This window comes from Kogia breviceps, chromosome 7, assembly GCF_026419965.1.
Source record: "Kogia breviceps isolate mKogBre1 chromosome 7, mKogBre1 haplotype 1, whole genome shotgun sequence".
Classification (NCBI taxonomy): domain Eukaryota; kingdom Metazoa; phylum Chordata; class Mammalia; order Artiodactyla; family Physeteridae; genus Kogia; species Kogia breviceps.
In genome coordinates, this window is record NC_081316.1 from 109,271,237 (window position 1) to 109,286,719 (window position 15,483).

General features: G+C 49.8%; 1 protein-coding gene across 10 annotated transcripts in view; it reads left to right on the top strand.

The window, feature by feature from the left end:
• The window catches only part of GRIK4 (glutamate ionotropic receptor kainate type subunit 4), a 421,209-nt gene that overhangs the window by 393,427 nt on the left and 12,299 nt on the right, over window positions 1–15,483 (top strand). For 8 of the 10 annotated variants that reach the window (XM_059069793.2, XM_067039156.1, XM_067039155.1 and 5 more), the window contains 3 exons: window positions 1,911–2,076; window positions 3,661–3,886; window positions 7,879–8,007. In XM_059069793.2, coding sequence (XP_058925776.1) covers window positions 1,911–2,076; window positions 3,661–3,886; window positions 7,879–8,007 — 521 coding nt within the window. Of the gene's footprint in view, window positions 1–1,910; window positions 2,077–3,660; window positions 3,887–6,057; window positions 6,111–7,878; window positions 8,008–15,483 lie in introns of all 10 variants that reach the window. The other 2 variants (XM_067039151.1, XR_010841462.1) reach the window with 2 other exon arrangements.

Sequence of the window (15,483 nt, forward strand, 5' to 3'; positions counted from 1 at the left end):
TACCGTGGCACCCTCACCCAGAGCAGGCGACGGAAAATGCCATGTTGCTAGCAAGAATGCCAGCTTCACAATGATAATGCTCCTTTCACCCAGGAGCAAGTCTCCACTGGCCCCTCTGGAGGGAGAGTGGGAATGATTTGCCTTGTCAGCAAAGGTGACGGGCTTGCAATGAGCTACTTACTCTCTCTGACCCGTCCTTTGTGACCAGTGGCACAAAACAGCCACATGGCTGCCCAGGGCGGAACAGATGCCAGAGTGTAGCCATGGGGCTGGGGGAAGCTCCCCAGCCAGCTCTGAGGTCATGTCCACACCCAGGGCTCATTAGCCCACGACAGTGTGGCAGAGCAGCTTCCAAATGCATGCCTCCACCTGGGGACCACTCACCAGCACCACCCCAGGCTCCTCTGGGGGAAGCTCATGAGAAACAACTTCCAAGAGAGTGTAAGATCCCAGGCAGGAGCAAGGAGAGCAGGTTTTGCAGATGGAGGGACTCCTGGCCCTTACAGGTCACAAGCAGGGAAGGTGGACAAATGATTTTCATTGCATCTCTACGTGTCTCTGTATCTCACACTCATCTCATCCTTTACAGATTATTAGTCACTAATGACATATTATCTCACCTGATCTCACAACACTCCAAAGACAGGTGGACCAGGCATTATTATCCCCCATTTATTAGACAAGCAAACGAGCTCAGAGGAAGTGTGTGGCTTTTCCCCAAGGTCTCATAGGTGGAATTGGACAAAGCCAGAACTAAAACCAGATCCTTTACTGGTGATCTGGCACGTGTGGATGTGCCCATCAAGTTGATGGATGCCCCTGTTCCTTCACTCCTGAAGGAATTCTTGGACACGTGGCAAAGGGGACAATGGGACTTCCTGCTCTTGAAAATCCACCTGGAAGCTGCCGGCTGCTGCAGCCCCTGGCAAACGCTATGCCTTGGTTGGCAACGTCTTCATAATGAGTGAAGCCTCATTAATTCAGACTCCACTGATTCAGAATCTGGCGATTATCCAACCTCAGTTGTGCTTACATATATCTTTGAACCCCTATAAACAAATGGATTAGGAAGCAGATCCATACTGCTGACCAGATGGTAGAAGTCTTGTTTAACCTACTTAAGTGAGCAAACTGGTTTTAATGACTTTAGCGTGTATGCTGCCTGAGTTGCAAAACTATTCTAATTTTAAATAAGTCCGATCTGCCCAATAAAACAACCTTCCATTTTGAAATAGCACGACCGTTGTAAAAGCATTTTCTAATTCCAACTTCTCAGCAGTCCGAAGGTACTTTTCACCAGTTCATCTTGAAGAGTTTCTGCTGTTACAATTTGTAGAACTGGTTATAGAATACAAATCTCTGTTACTTGGCCACGTGACTTTGCTTCTCTGAGCCTCGGTTTTCTCTCCTGTAAAATCAGGATAAGAGTTTCACCTCCCTGAGTTGTAGGGAGTACAGGAGATGGGGGGTGTGGCTCACAGTAGGTGCTCAGCACATGGCGAGTCGGCTGCATCATGACGGGGCTGGGAGAGGCATCCCAGCTCTAGCTCAACAGAGCCTCCAGGACTGGCACCCTTAGCTCATTCACTAGCTCATTGCTCACCGTCTCTCAAGCTGTCTCGTGTTCACGGACACACTTCTTTTGAGTAGAAACCCAATAATCACCTCGTTTAAGAAATAAAAGAGAGAAAAGAAAAAGAAAAGAAAGAGAACTATCTTCTTCTAGGCCACCCTCCCAAGCCGTCCATTTCTGTTGACATCAAATGCGCTGCCTCCTTTCTCTTCCCCCACTAAGCCCCTCAGAGGAGGGCCACCTGGTCTCTCCCGTGTCGCAGCAGGACTGGGGATGGGGTTTAAGACTCCTGGGGTGCCCCGGCAATGGTGACTCTTCTTGGTCTTTTCCTGCATAGGTGGGCCTTCACGCTGATCATCATTTCGTCCTACACGGCCAACCTGGCCGCCTTCCTGACCGTGCAGCGCATGGATGTGCCCATCGAGTCGGTGGATGACCTCGCTGACCAGACCGCCATTGAGTATGGCACGATTCACGGAGGCTCCAGCATGACCTTCTTCCAAGTAAACCCATATGGTTATATGGTTGCTCACCGGCGTCAGGAGTCGGGCAGAATAAAGTTGAGATGTTTGTCCACTGGAGATAAAAACATCTTCCCTCATCCCATCATCCCTTCTGAACACCTAGATTGGAGGTTCTCATGGGGCTCATTTTTCCCCTGCTCCCCAAAATACCCGTGGAACCAGGTCCCCAAAGCACTTGGGTTAATACCAGCCTTGTCCCAAAGTGTTATACATGAATGGTTAGTGCTCCTTGAGATGATTTTAGCGGTAGAACTATTTTTTTTTAATTTATTTATTTTTGCGGTACGCGGGCCTCTCGCTGCTGTGGCCTGTCCCGTTGCGGAGCACAGGCTCCGGACGCACAGGCTCAGCGGCCATGGCTCACGGGCCCAGCCGCTCCACGGCACGTGGGATCTTCCCGGACCGGGGCACAAACCCGTGTCCCCTGCATCGGCAGGCGGACTCTCAACCACTGCGCCACCAGGGAAGCCCTAGAACTATTTTTTAATTGCAGTGGTTTCATAGTTATTGTAATGAGTATTAGAAAAAAAAATGCAGTGACTCTAACCTGTACTTTTATTTATATTTCTGCATAAGATGAGGCTAACGTATGCATTTAAATTTTTTAAGTAGGCTAAATTTTATAAGTGCTGCTTAGACAAAGCAAGATTGGAGTAATACACAAATGACTAACGTGTAAGGAACTTTAGATTGAGCCGAGCTGATTTCATTGACCCCAGACTAGATAGAACTCAGATCAGGACCGTTTTGGCTTCTCCGAGGTTCCCTTGCAAGGCTCAGGAGCCGGCCCTGCCACAATGGTGTGTTAGCTGGCAGGCTACCGAGGCTGGCAGAGCCGGGCCAGACATAGGAGTAGTTTGCATTTGCTTCAGGCTCTCTAGGGAAGCAGATTCCCCTGGAGTCAGTGAGTGTCTAACCAGCCTGTGACCCAAGAAGTTCATTATCACACTAAACAAGTCAGAGGCCTTCAGTTTTCTGTTCCCCATACAAGTCTCAGAGGTACTGACACAGGGACCCGTGAAGGCATCATGCAAACACAGGGTTTGGCTAGACCCCCAGAATTCTCTCAGTCTTGTTATTATTTGTAAACTAGAAGCCAACATTGGATATGTGATTGACGGATTAGTTTAGGGTCGATAGAGAAGAGCTGGCGCTGCTCCTTCAGATGATGTCCTTAAAAGTCCAGAATGAACCTGAGTTTGCTGCCTCTGCGCTGAAGGACAGTAGAGGACACAGCCAGAATTTCCATTCTCACTTTGGTCAGAACATGGAGGTTGGCAATGGAAGATGGGTGGATGAAGCAGAACCGATGATCGAAGCAGTAGGCAGAGTTTACACATCTTCAGACCCTGTTCCTTCTTGGTCTTTGTAAAAGGCACGACCCTCTCCTCCTGCCATTAAGCAGTGGCAGCTGTCAGATGAAAGGGAACAGGTTCTTGAATATAAGGAGGGGACTGGGTAGCAAAAGGGCCAGAAGTTTAGGGACCACTTGGATGCCCTCCCTTTCCAGGCCACCATCTCCTTTCTCTTTCCTCAACCTGCTTCCTTGCGTTCTTTTCCCAGAATTCCCGCTATCAGACCTACCAGCGCATGTGGAATTACATGTACTCCAAGCAGCCGAGTGTGTTCGTGAAGAGCACGGAGGAGGGAATCGCCAGGGTGTTGAATTCCAACTACGCCTTCCTTCTGGAATCCACCATGAATGAGTACTATCGGCAGCGAAACTGCAACCTCACTCAGATTGGGGGCCTGCTGGACACCAAGGGCTATGGGATTGGCATGCCAGTCGGTATGCGGGAGAGGAACAGCCTCTTCGGGTAGCTCCGCCCAGGCAGGCTCAGGGTAGCTCAAACCTTCGAATGCAGCCTTGAAGTCAACAGCCCCAGTTTCTAGAACCAGGTTCATGGTGACTTGAGATGGGCGTTCTTAAGGTTTTTTTAAAAAGCGAATCCACATCCTTCCAAGTCATCAGGGATTAGTACCCAGTCCTTAATTATGGAAGGGCTAGTTGATTAGTTATTAATAGATTAATTATTAAAGGGCACATGGATGCCCTTGGTGTATTCTTTTTTTTTTTTTTTTTGCCACACCACACAGCTAGCTTGTGAGATCTGAGTTCCCCAACCAGGGATTGAACCCAGGCCCTGGGCAGTGAAAGCATCGAGTCCTGCCCCTTTGGCCATTTCTCTGATGTCTGACATCTCTACTAGCAGTGGAAAGGAGATGGAAGAGATGGTAGCCCTCACGTGAATTAATTTTACTGTTAGGGTCCCCGGTGACAGGTTTACTACGAAAGGGGACTGATGTGATCGGAGGAGGTGGCTTTCAGATCATCTGTGGATCTCACTGGCCCATCTGCTCTGGGTCAGAGTAGGGAGCTGAGAGTGGGTAGGAAAGCTCTGGTGTTCACCTTGCTGACTGCGCCATCGGTTTGTTATAGGAAGGTAGAGATGCTTGGCTTCCAGAAAGGTATCCCAGCTGTGCCTTGTAAAGAATATCCCCGCTTTAGGCCTTCCCCTGCTGATGGTTCCTCTATCAGAAGGTGAGGGGGAGCGCGTTTGTGACTGTGGAGGAGGTCTGGAAATGTCCCCCAGTGCTTCAGACAGGTACCCTTCCCACACACACCATGGAGAGCCACACTGTATAGGGCTGTCCTTGTCCAAGTCTGACCTCCTACGAGGTTGTCCTGAAACCAAGCAGCCGGGGAAGAAGCAGGAATGGAGGAAATCGTCTCATGTGGGGAAATGGATACACAGGATGTGCATCTTTGTTGGTACCTTACACACCACTTCTCTCTCTTTTTGTTTTTTGAAGTGTAGCTGATTTACAATGTTGTGTTAGTTTCAGGTGTAAGTTAGTTTCAGGAAAGTGTTTCAGACATATATCTATTCTTTTTCAGATTCTTTTCCCTCCCTCCCTTACAATATTACAAAACATTGAGTAGAGTCCCCTGTGCTATAACAGTAGGTCCTTGTTGGTTATCTATTGTATATATAGTAGTGTCACACCCCTTCTCTTGATCGGTACCTAACTCAGAGCTCTGTAAATTATAGGCCTCACTTATACCTGTGTCATGTGAAGGACATGGGATAGAGTCAGGCAGATCTGGGAATGCACCCTGCTTCCTGGCTGTGGGACCTTGGATAGGTTATTTAACCTCTCAGAGTCTCAATTATCGCATTTGTAAAATCAGGTTTCTAATGTGTACCTCAGAGGGTTGTTACAAAGGTTAAACTGAGTAATCTGGCCTCACCACAGTGTTTCATGACACTTAGCCTGTTAGGGGGAACATTAGTGCCCTCCCCACATTTTCCAATGTCCCCTCTGTTAGTTGATAAAAGCAGATGACTTCTTCAAGACTGATCAGAAACCAAGCCAATGAATATAGGCAATAATATGGTTCACCCTTGAACTCTGTAATTTCTGACCCTAGTAGTTCTGTAAACTGGAAGCCTCACTCAGGGCACCTGCATACCCTCCACTTAGCATCATATTTCATTGATTTCATTAATAATACAGATTATGGGCCCCTTTGAGAAATTTACTGGTTGACACTGTGTTTCAAGATGGTGGAGGGAACCGCAAAATGAACCTAAGGTGCACCTTGATAATACTCCAGCAATTTAATAAATTTAACTGAACTGTCAAGTGCTTCAAAAGTTTTCATGGCACAAACCTATAGAGGTGACATAAAGCAGACTGACTCTAGAAATTCTCATCAGTAACCAAGGAAAAGGGGAGGGAAATGCACTGGTTCTGTGTCTGAGGTGATGCTGTTTCCATATGTGTTATCTTAGTCTTATCCCACCTGTGGGAGATGTGGTTCTTCCCGTTCTAGAGGAGAGAACTGAGATTCAGAGCTGATAAGTTACTTGTCCAAGGTCACAGAATAAGTGGAGAGAAAAGCTGAGCTTGAGCCTAGGGGGCCTATCTCCAAATCCAGCATTTTTCACCTCGCAGACCGTGTTGCCAGACGGGTCCACCAGCTCGACAGGACAGGATAGATGGGGAAGGTGAGCTATGGGTTAGCCCAGGTTCTTAGATCAGGCTGGGAAGAGCATTGCATAGTCGCTTGATGGGACAGAATTTAGGTCCAGGAAAGACAAGCATGTGTGTCCTTCTTAAGTGGAAAGTAAGGGTGTAACTATGGAATAAGCAGTGCGGTTAGACCCAGGAAGATGACGAGAAACAGAACAAGGAATGAGATGGAAAATTAGTCGGGTAGGTTAGGAGCTAAGTAGGCAAACATGGAGTAAGCAGAATAATCCTTTCATGGGGCCCTTGGTGTGCTATTGAGATTGGGTTGAAGATGCCTTGAAAACTGCTTGAAATGCCTTGTTGGCTGGATACTTGTCTCTAAACCTGGAATAGTCATTAGTCTCACCACCTAACACCACCTGTTAGTTCCAGTACCAATTAACTTGAAACGTGTGTTAAGTACCTGCTATATAATATATGAGGTGCTGTCGACGTCCACCCAGATCACGTTCAGCGCTGCAGGCTTGGGGTTTGAAGGCCCAAGGTAGTTGTATCTGTAGTAGGGAAGCTTCTATCTATGGAGTCATGGGCTGTTAGAGTGCTGAGAGATCTGGGAGCTGATCTAGTTCCTTACCTGCCAAAGTGCAGCCCATGGCCCAGCGGCAGGGCACCGCCTTGGAACTTGTGAGCAATGCAAAATCTCAGCCCCCACCGCCAGACCCACTGAATTACAGTCTGCGAGTCAACAAGGTCCCCCAGGGATTCCTGTGTGCATGGAAGTTTGAGAGCAGGAATCTATTTGTTCCAGCTTTTGCCTGTATCCTGCATCAAAGCCCTTTTCCCTGGGGCGTCTCTCCACATCAGGCCTTTACAGAGCTTGAACAAGAAAACTGGGCAGCTTAGTTCATTTCCAGCCTCCTGGCAGCGTTTTCGTAATGATTTTTCTTAATAATTTCAGGCCTCAGCCTGTGCTGGGGCATCGAGCTTTCCACGGTTTCATTTAAGCCTGTTTTTGTGATTAAACCTACATTCCAGAACCAAAGCTCCTTGACCATACTCCATACGAAACATTAAAAAAGAATTGCACTCAACAGAGCCTTCTGTCCTAGGAGGGAGGGAGGGAGGAGCGATGTAAACAGAGTAGTGGACGGGGCCAGGGGTTCTGGGGCACCCAGCAGGCAGCTGTGGGGGAAAGGGGGTGCGCCAGACCGATTCTTCCCATTGATGGAGGAGAGGAAGCTTCCACCTCGCTCTGGGTGGCCCTTTTCTCATTGGTGGCCGCTCCGGGTCAACAATTGTCAGGTGTAATGTAGTGAGACTTACAAATGGCAGAGAAACTAATTTCAATCAAGTAGAAAATAGACAACTGATTGCAAGGTTTGTGTCACAGAAGATTTCCCTTCTTGGCCTCCCGGGGGCAGGCGGACGGGGAGCTTTGCAACCAGCTTCCCGCGTGCTGGTGGGGAGGCGGGTTCACCCAGGTAGAAAGTGTTGGCGCCTGGATGGGGAGGTGGACGGCACAGCTGCCCGGAAGGCTATCACTTGACCCACGCTGGGGTCTTGGCCGTGGGCTGGGCGTGCCAGTCAGCGTGGAGAGAAGGAAAGTTGAAACGCCTGGTGCCCTGCATGGCGTAGAGAGTCCTCAGCCTGAGCAAGTAGAGAGCCGTGCTCCTGCGGGGACCCCTGTCCCTCCCCTCCTATGTTACGTGGGCAGGGTGGCAGGGAGGTTTACCGGGAAGGGAGCACAGAGATGCAGACGGGGGCACTCATGTCCTGTGTTCTGGGCTCTCCTGTGACCCACAGGCTCCGTCTTCCGGGACGAGTTTGACCTGGCCATTCTCCAGTTGCAGGAGAACAACCGTCTGGAAATTCTGAAGCGCAAGTGGTGGGAAGGGGGCAAGTGCCCCAAGGAGGAAGATCACAGAGCCAAAGGTAAGGGTGGCCAGGGCCTCCCGTCCTGCCTGGAGGACCAGAGCTGCTCGTCTCTGGCGTCCAAATTCCAGGTAATGCCAGGTTGAGAACAAGCCTTGAAAGGAGCCGAAGGCCGGGCTGGGACTGGCTGGGCTCATCCTGTCCCAGGGTCTTGGGCTTACTGTATGGTATTCACTCCCGCCCGCTCCCGAGTCCTAGAGACGCCACCCCTGCCCTGTTTCCCGAGTTCAGCCACTTCTGCACCAGCGCCACCTCTTCCACCATGGCCCAGGCCACCAGCACCCACAGTCATACGATTACAACAGCCTGGCCCCCTTTTCCCATGCTGGCACCTCTGCACTGTTCTCTCCACCAGAAGCCAGGGTGATTCTTTCTAAGACGCACATAAGGTTGCAGCCTTGGCCTGCGCAAACCTTCCAATGGCTTCCCATCTCGCTCAGAATGAAATCCGAGATTTCTATGGCCTCCCGAGCCTTCCTGATCTGTTTCCCCCTTTTCTTCCTGTTCCCCAAGCCTCCCACCTCGGGGTCTGCACAGAAGGTCCCTCAGAGAGGCCTTCCCTCCCCACGCCACACATCTCTCCCCTTCCCTTGGGCTCTGCTTTTCAGAGCTTATCACTACCTGATCGTATAGTTTCTATTCATTTGTTTACTTTCTGCCTCTTCGACTAGAACGTAAGTTCCACGAGGGCAGGGTTTGTCTTCCTTGCAGGGCTGTCCACAGGGCCTGGCACAAGAATATTTTATTGAATGCATGATAAATACGGCTGGATAGAAAGCAGTCACTGACTGACGTGTCGTTGAAGGGTGTCGAGGGTCCCTGAACACCCGGCATTTTCTGTAGGGGGAACATATATCCTGGCTTTTGCCCAGGATAGACTCGGGTTATACCTGTGGTAGATCCATGAACGCCTGTTAGTTATTTTTAGAACACCCTTGCATTTTCAAAGTGTCCTGGCGCTTGGGCAATAAATCATACGGTCACCCCAGTAATCTACTGCAGCCTCGCTAAAATACGCAGCAAATTTACCTCTACACACTCACCCCTGGGGAGGCAGCTGGGGAGTTAAATGAATGATGCTATGAGCTTCCCTCTGCGCTCAGAGTGAGTGATTATCCAGGATGAGGCAGTAGGGGAATGACTCTGTGTTTCTAAGGGTCTCCGTGTGCCTCTTGATCCTTTGAGGAGAGGGCCCAGGAATGTGGACCTACAGGGACAAGCCCTTTGTCATTTGGAGGAAATGCTGCCCCTTCCTTTGCAGGAACGGTGGGAGGCCACACCATTCTTGGCTCTCCACTCCCCAAAGGTCAAAGGTGGAGGAGACTGACTCTGTTTGTTCGGAGAAACAAAGAAATGGGGGAGGTACAGAGAAAAGTATCAGGAAACTTTCGTGGATTTGAAAGAATGCACTAGATGTTGAAGATGTCCAGGACCGGTATAGGAAAGGACGCGGGGAGCGGGACATTGCAGGCCAGAAGCACCTTGAGGGAGGATGCCGAGGCAGAGATCGGTGCGGTGGGCAGGGCTGTGAGTGTGGACCGCAGGTGCTGTGGGTGGAAAAAGAAAGATTCCCGTGGGGAGATCTGGGCTGCCTAGACAGTTCGTACCCTGGAAGGTGTGGGTAGCAGCATGTGCCTCCACCGCCCCGTCCCCAGAAAAGGACTCACGGACTGAAAGCAGTCCAAATCTGACTGGGCCCAGAATAGTCAAAGTCAAGTGAGGTTATTGGTAAGTTAATATATGTCCATGTTTTTCTGTGGGAACAATGAACTTCAGAGTGGTGGGAAGGAGCGCCATCTTACCAAGGAGATGGAGGGAAACAGTAGTGGCTTTTGATCTGGAGTCATTTAAAAGTTAGGGTTGGCCAAAAAGTTCGTCTGGGTTGTTCCATAACATCTTACGGAAAAGCCTGAAGTGACATTTTGGCCAACGCAATAGAAACGGAGAGGTGGACCTGGGACCCAGAGTGAAACAGGAGAAACGTCCAGGTTTCTGTTGCCCTAGAAGCCCCTGGTCACCCTCCAGCTGCCCGTCCCCACAGTGGGTCGGGTGCCTTGCGTGATTTTGGATGGAGCCCTCGATACACTACGTTACGACTCTTGGTTTCCTCCGCCCAGATGATGGCACCTTAGATGTGGACCCGTCTCACCTGCTTCTGTGTCCCTGGCCTCCCCTACAGAGCCTGGTACATAGTAGGGACCCAGTAAAAGTCTGTGGGTTGTGTGATTAAAGCCACTGACTGGTAGCTGTCAAAAGCCACCAATTACTGTCCTCTGGGGCCACGCTAAGGTGGCAAATGAAACTGTGCTACGATGCTTTCCCGAGTAGCCTTCACGCTCAGAGCTCTCTACTCCTTCGAGTTGTTCCTGCCTCTGAACAGCTGACTGAACATATGCGGGGATGCGGGGATGCTGTAGACGGGAGGCTGGAGCAAAACAGGGGGTGGGCGAGCGCAAGGGCTCAGAGGGGTGCAGGGAACCCACAGGCTCCCCACCGCCCCCGGCTGCCAGCTCTGGCTGCTCCAGGCCTCCCGCCTCTTTTCCTTACCACTAGATGTGGGTTTCCTGGCTTTCCTTTCTTTTGTAAACCTGATCCTATTTGATCTCTTTGAGCCTGTTTCCCCTCGAGACTCACTACTGAGTTGATCCCAACTCTCCAGTTTCCCCTTTCATCCTTGACTCCTGAGCCCGGCCACAGGCCCTTCCCCTTTGTGCCCTTACTTCTTTGCGTTTATGTTCACTGCTAATCTGTAGAGAAACAGTTGGAGGGCAGCAGGTTGACAAGGGTGGGGATGACGACACAGGAGCGGGGACCTTACAGTGTTCACTCGGGGACCTCAGTTTAGACTGTCTCTCTCTCCCATTAGAGATTTCACCCGAAGTCCAGTGGGGTCCCCCACACCCCACTCTAAGAATGGGGCTCAAACATTTCCCTCCTGCACACCTATTTGTTCTGCTGACAGCCGCTAGGTTGGTTCTCTCCCCTGAGGCAGTGTAGACAGGGTTCAAGATCACAGGCACTGGGTCAAATGGACTCCACTCCATAGATGGCCTTGTTATATACACTGTGAAGCATCTTTAAGCCTCCGTTTCCTCCTCTGGAGAATAGAACTAGAAATAATAATGCCACCTCCCCGGGCTATTGTGAAGACTGAATGAGATAAACCATGTTAAACACTCAGCAAAGCACTGGTGCAAAGGAAATGAGAACTGATTTTATTCTAAACTCTAGGCCTAAAGAAGAAATCGAGGCCTGAATAGTATCCAGAGCGACAAGTACGCCCATCCACTCCACGTTCCTCAAGGCTACATAGCTTTTCTAAGATGAACACTTAGGACATTAGTTTGTCTGTTGATAGTTGTCCCCCATGGGCTATGAAAATCTCAAGTGCAGGGTCTGTGTCTTATTTATTTTCCAATCCCAGTGACCAGCATATCATCTGACATTTCATCCGTATGTGATGAAAGGATGAACAAGTAACGAATGAATGAATGAATGAACGGGCAATCATCTCAAGGACGTCCAGACTGGTCCTACTTCTTAAGTCTTTGTTCCCCCAGACAGGAGCCCTGACACCCCAGTGTTACATGGAAAGTGTTCACGGAGCCCTCACTGCATCCAGCGAGCAGTGTAGACCACTGTGTATCAGGCACTGTGCTGGGCTCTGAGAGCATGAAAAACAATGAGACATGGCCCTGCCCTCAAGAGGTGTAGCGTTAAAGAGAGGCACAGATTAGCACTATAATGGTTGCCCTGGAGGAATGCTTTCACAGAGCTGGACAGAAAGTGTTATGAAGCCCAGAGAACAAAGTGATGAATTCTGCACATTAGTCAGGGGAGGTTTACAGAGATAGTGGGCCTGGGCCATGATGCATTCATTAGGAGTCACAGCTTTAGGAAGGTTGTGGAGCAGAATTGTCACACTCAGAAATTGGTTTGGATAAGTAGGATGAGGTCGGAGTGAAGAGGGCTTTGAAAGCCAGGTGAAGGCCCGTGGACAGCAAACCAGTATGTCCCAACCTTTCCCAGGGAAAGAATTAATAGCAGAGGACCCTGAGTACGCATGTTTGGGGATCTGGGGACAGAGTCTAAAGCAGCCCAGCATGTCTGGAATTTCCTCTTCTGTTTTGTCCTGAAAACACCTGTGAATTTTGCATCTGACAACGTAATAGGCGCATGTTTATGTAATAGAAAATTGCTTTTCACTCCTAGACTCTTAAGTAAAATCAGTGTCCCAGGAAGATGCCCCATAAACACCCCAGAGCTTTGCATATGCCTTGGCACACGAACAGCACAGTGGACCGGGTTGGAGACAGTGGTGGAAGACCTCAAAGGTTCTGGAGTGAGATGTGGCCTCAGGAAAGCAGGTGCTGTGGATGGAATTCTGAGCTGTGTTAGTGGCATTCATGATCCCAGGGCACAGTCATTGCCTCGGGAAGAACGGAGTCCAGTTATTGGCTTTAAGCTCCAAAAGAAGTTGGTCCAACTCAGCAGAGACAATGATCTTAGAAGTCATGGTTTTTGATTTGCTAAAAAAAGTATCACTGTTTTGGAATACAGAAGGCCAGTACCTGAAGGAAGCTTTGCATAAAGCGAACACCAGAAGTTCAAAGAGCCAGGCCACCCAGTCTGCAAACCAGATCAAAAGATGCAAACCAGGAAAGGATATGTTAGAATGTGGAAGGTCCCCGAGAAGGAGCCTTGTGCCCTGCTGGGAGGGGGAGAGTGCCAGAGAGAACTCCTAGGTTTGTGGGGGATACCAAGAGGTAAAGAGATTTTTGCTTACTTCTGGATTTTGGCATGCCCCATAAATGTATGTCATGCTACGGTGGAGTGGGTGCGTGAGAGATGGCACATGGGGACCCAGGGCAGAGAGGTCCCAGGGACAGACCTGCATTTTCTGGGGCCCCAGACAGGGCTATTGGAAATCTAAGAGGAATCTTGCATTAGGACGGGACATCTAACCCCACCCCCATGACACATAATCTCCTTCCCAACCCCAGACCTGAAATATGTCCAGGAGTGAAGGGGGAACAGAGAAAACACCGTATTTAACTGAATGTAAATCTGAAATTTAAACATAAAGAAATCGCTACATTTTTGGCAATCAGGTAGAAACGGGAGTTTGGGGTAGGTGTTAGGTACCTTTATAGGAAACTTAAGTTGTTGTTTTTGCTGAGTGGTTGGCTTGGGATATTCTTCCCCATTCCACAGAATTTTAGGAAGACTGGTCTGACAGCAGAGCTCAGGGTGGATGGAGAGGAGACAAAGGGAAAGCAGGCTCCCAGGGAAGATGGAAAGGACTGAGCAGCAGGTTTCTTTCCGGTCTCCTGGGCGACCGAATGTCCCCTGGCACGGAGAAGAACTGAGCAGTCGAAGAGGAAAGATAAACACTGGAAGTCACTGCCCAGGTCCCCCGTGCTTCGGAAAATGCTAGGGTTCTACCAACTGGCCGATGTTAACTTGCCTCCATGCTGTCGTCCTTGGGAGCAAGAGGGGGAGCTGTATTAATAAGTGGTGAAGAGCTTCCCCGGTGGCGCAGTGGTTGAGAGTCCGCCTGCCGATGCAGGGGACACGGGTTCGTGCCCCGGTCCGGGAGGATCCCACATGCCGCGGAGCGGCTGGGCCCGGGAGCCATGCCCGCCGAGCCTGCGCGTCCGGAGCCTGTGCTCCGCAACGGGAGAGGCCGCAACAGTGAGAGGCCCGCGTACCGCAAAAAAAGAAAAAAAAAAAAAAAAAAAGTGGTGATGTCCAAGAGGGGGCTGTCTGGGAGATACTTTGCAAATCACCGTAAGAACCAGGGCTTCGGCTTCCAGCACAGCCGCAGCAGCTAGTGCCAGTTTAATGCAGTGGCCCCGTTTCTGCCATGGCTGAAACCCAAACAGACATTACTCAGAGACTAAAAGGCTTCCTGGCTGAATGAAAGTCCACGTGACCTCCCGCAAGCCAGGCCAGAAGCACTAGCCCGGAAGGAGCAGAGCCACCGCTTGGTCTCCCTGTGACAAATTAGCCATCAAACTTCCGGAATGAAACTCACTGCTCAAGAGACACACCCCCACTCCCTCCCCGCTCCTGTGGCAGAAGATCAGGGACCAGTATGGCCTGAGAGATCTCTTCCTTTAAGTCTTTTATGGTGGCCAGGAATGGAGCCGCAGGACCATGTTTTTTCTTGTGTCTCAAATTGAACAAAGGGCAGTCCTTTTCATCTGCTTTCCAAAGCAGCTTCCAGGGGATCTTTGTTTTCGCGGTTGGGATCAGTTGGCTTGCACATGTGCCTAAAGAAAGGAGGAGGAGATGGAGCAGACAGAGAGGGATGGAGGGGAAGGCAGCTGCGAGGGCGGTCCTGTTCTCAGAGGTCTCTGAAACTGAGAGTGACATCAATTGCAACGTACCACACAATGTGCAGGGCCTCACATAATCCTTTTCTACTTTATTATCCTATTAAAATGTGAGACATTTCAAAGAAAAGGATCTGCTGCTACTCCACTTCTAACCCAGTAGTACAGCTCCGGTATCACTGCCAAATTCCAGAGAAGAATCCTAACATTGGGATGATGCCACTGTCTGAGTCTTTTTTGCCAGGTCTTACTTGGCTCTGGTGAGAAACCACATTACCCCTTGGCTTCATCTCCCCGTTTCTTTCCCTGCCTGTAGCTCAGTGACCAGCTACCTGCACGAGACAGCTGAAAAATGCAATGGGAGATCATGTGGAAGACGGGAGAATTACAAAAAGAAGCAGGCTTCATTCCAAGCTGTTTCATTTTCTTCTGCCTTGTCTTTTCAAAAACACTTATTTTATTTATTTTCTCACTCAACTCCTATAAAAAGAAATATCGCTAGCCACTCACAGAGGCCAGCATCCCAATTCAAGGGGATTGGATTACCGAAGGCTTTGCAGAACAATTGCCACACAAAAAGGTAGTCGGTGAATTCCAAGGAAATTAAATACTTTTATCTTGAAAAACACAAGCCCGCAATCAGGCTTCAAAGGAACATAAATACATCACCAGGCTGTGAAAATCAGGGTCCCCTTTCAGGGATGGAAAAGAGGCCGGTGGCATTGACTCACAAAATCCTTAGAGAGCAGGAAGTTTGCTGTCTGGCACGGCGGGAATGAAAGTGTAAGACATCTTAGCAAGAGCGGGGGCGAGTGATGAGGGGGTGTCGGGGGAATCGTGGGGACGTTTTCCTTTCTCTTTCTTCCCTGGGGGCTCAGCTCTATTATCCTGGTTCTCTGGTTTCTCCGGAGAGGGCCAAGACTGGAAACCTGAATATGAGAGTTTAGATAGTGTCTCGAAGTGATGCTTGCAGAGGAAGCCTCTTCCTAATCAAATCAGATTGACTGCTAAGAGACGGGGAAACTCCGGGGAAGGGGGTGCCGGAAAGCACGATCGGGAACAGAGGTGAACCATGGCCCAGTGTGTCTGCGTCAAAGGAGGTCAGCAGTTACAAAGACCACAGCCCCACTGTGTCTGG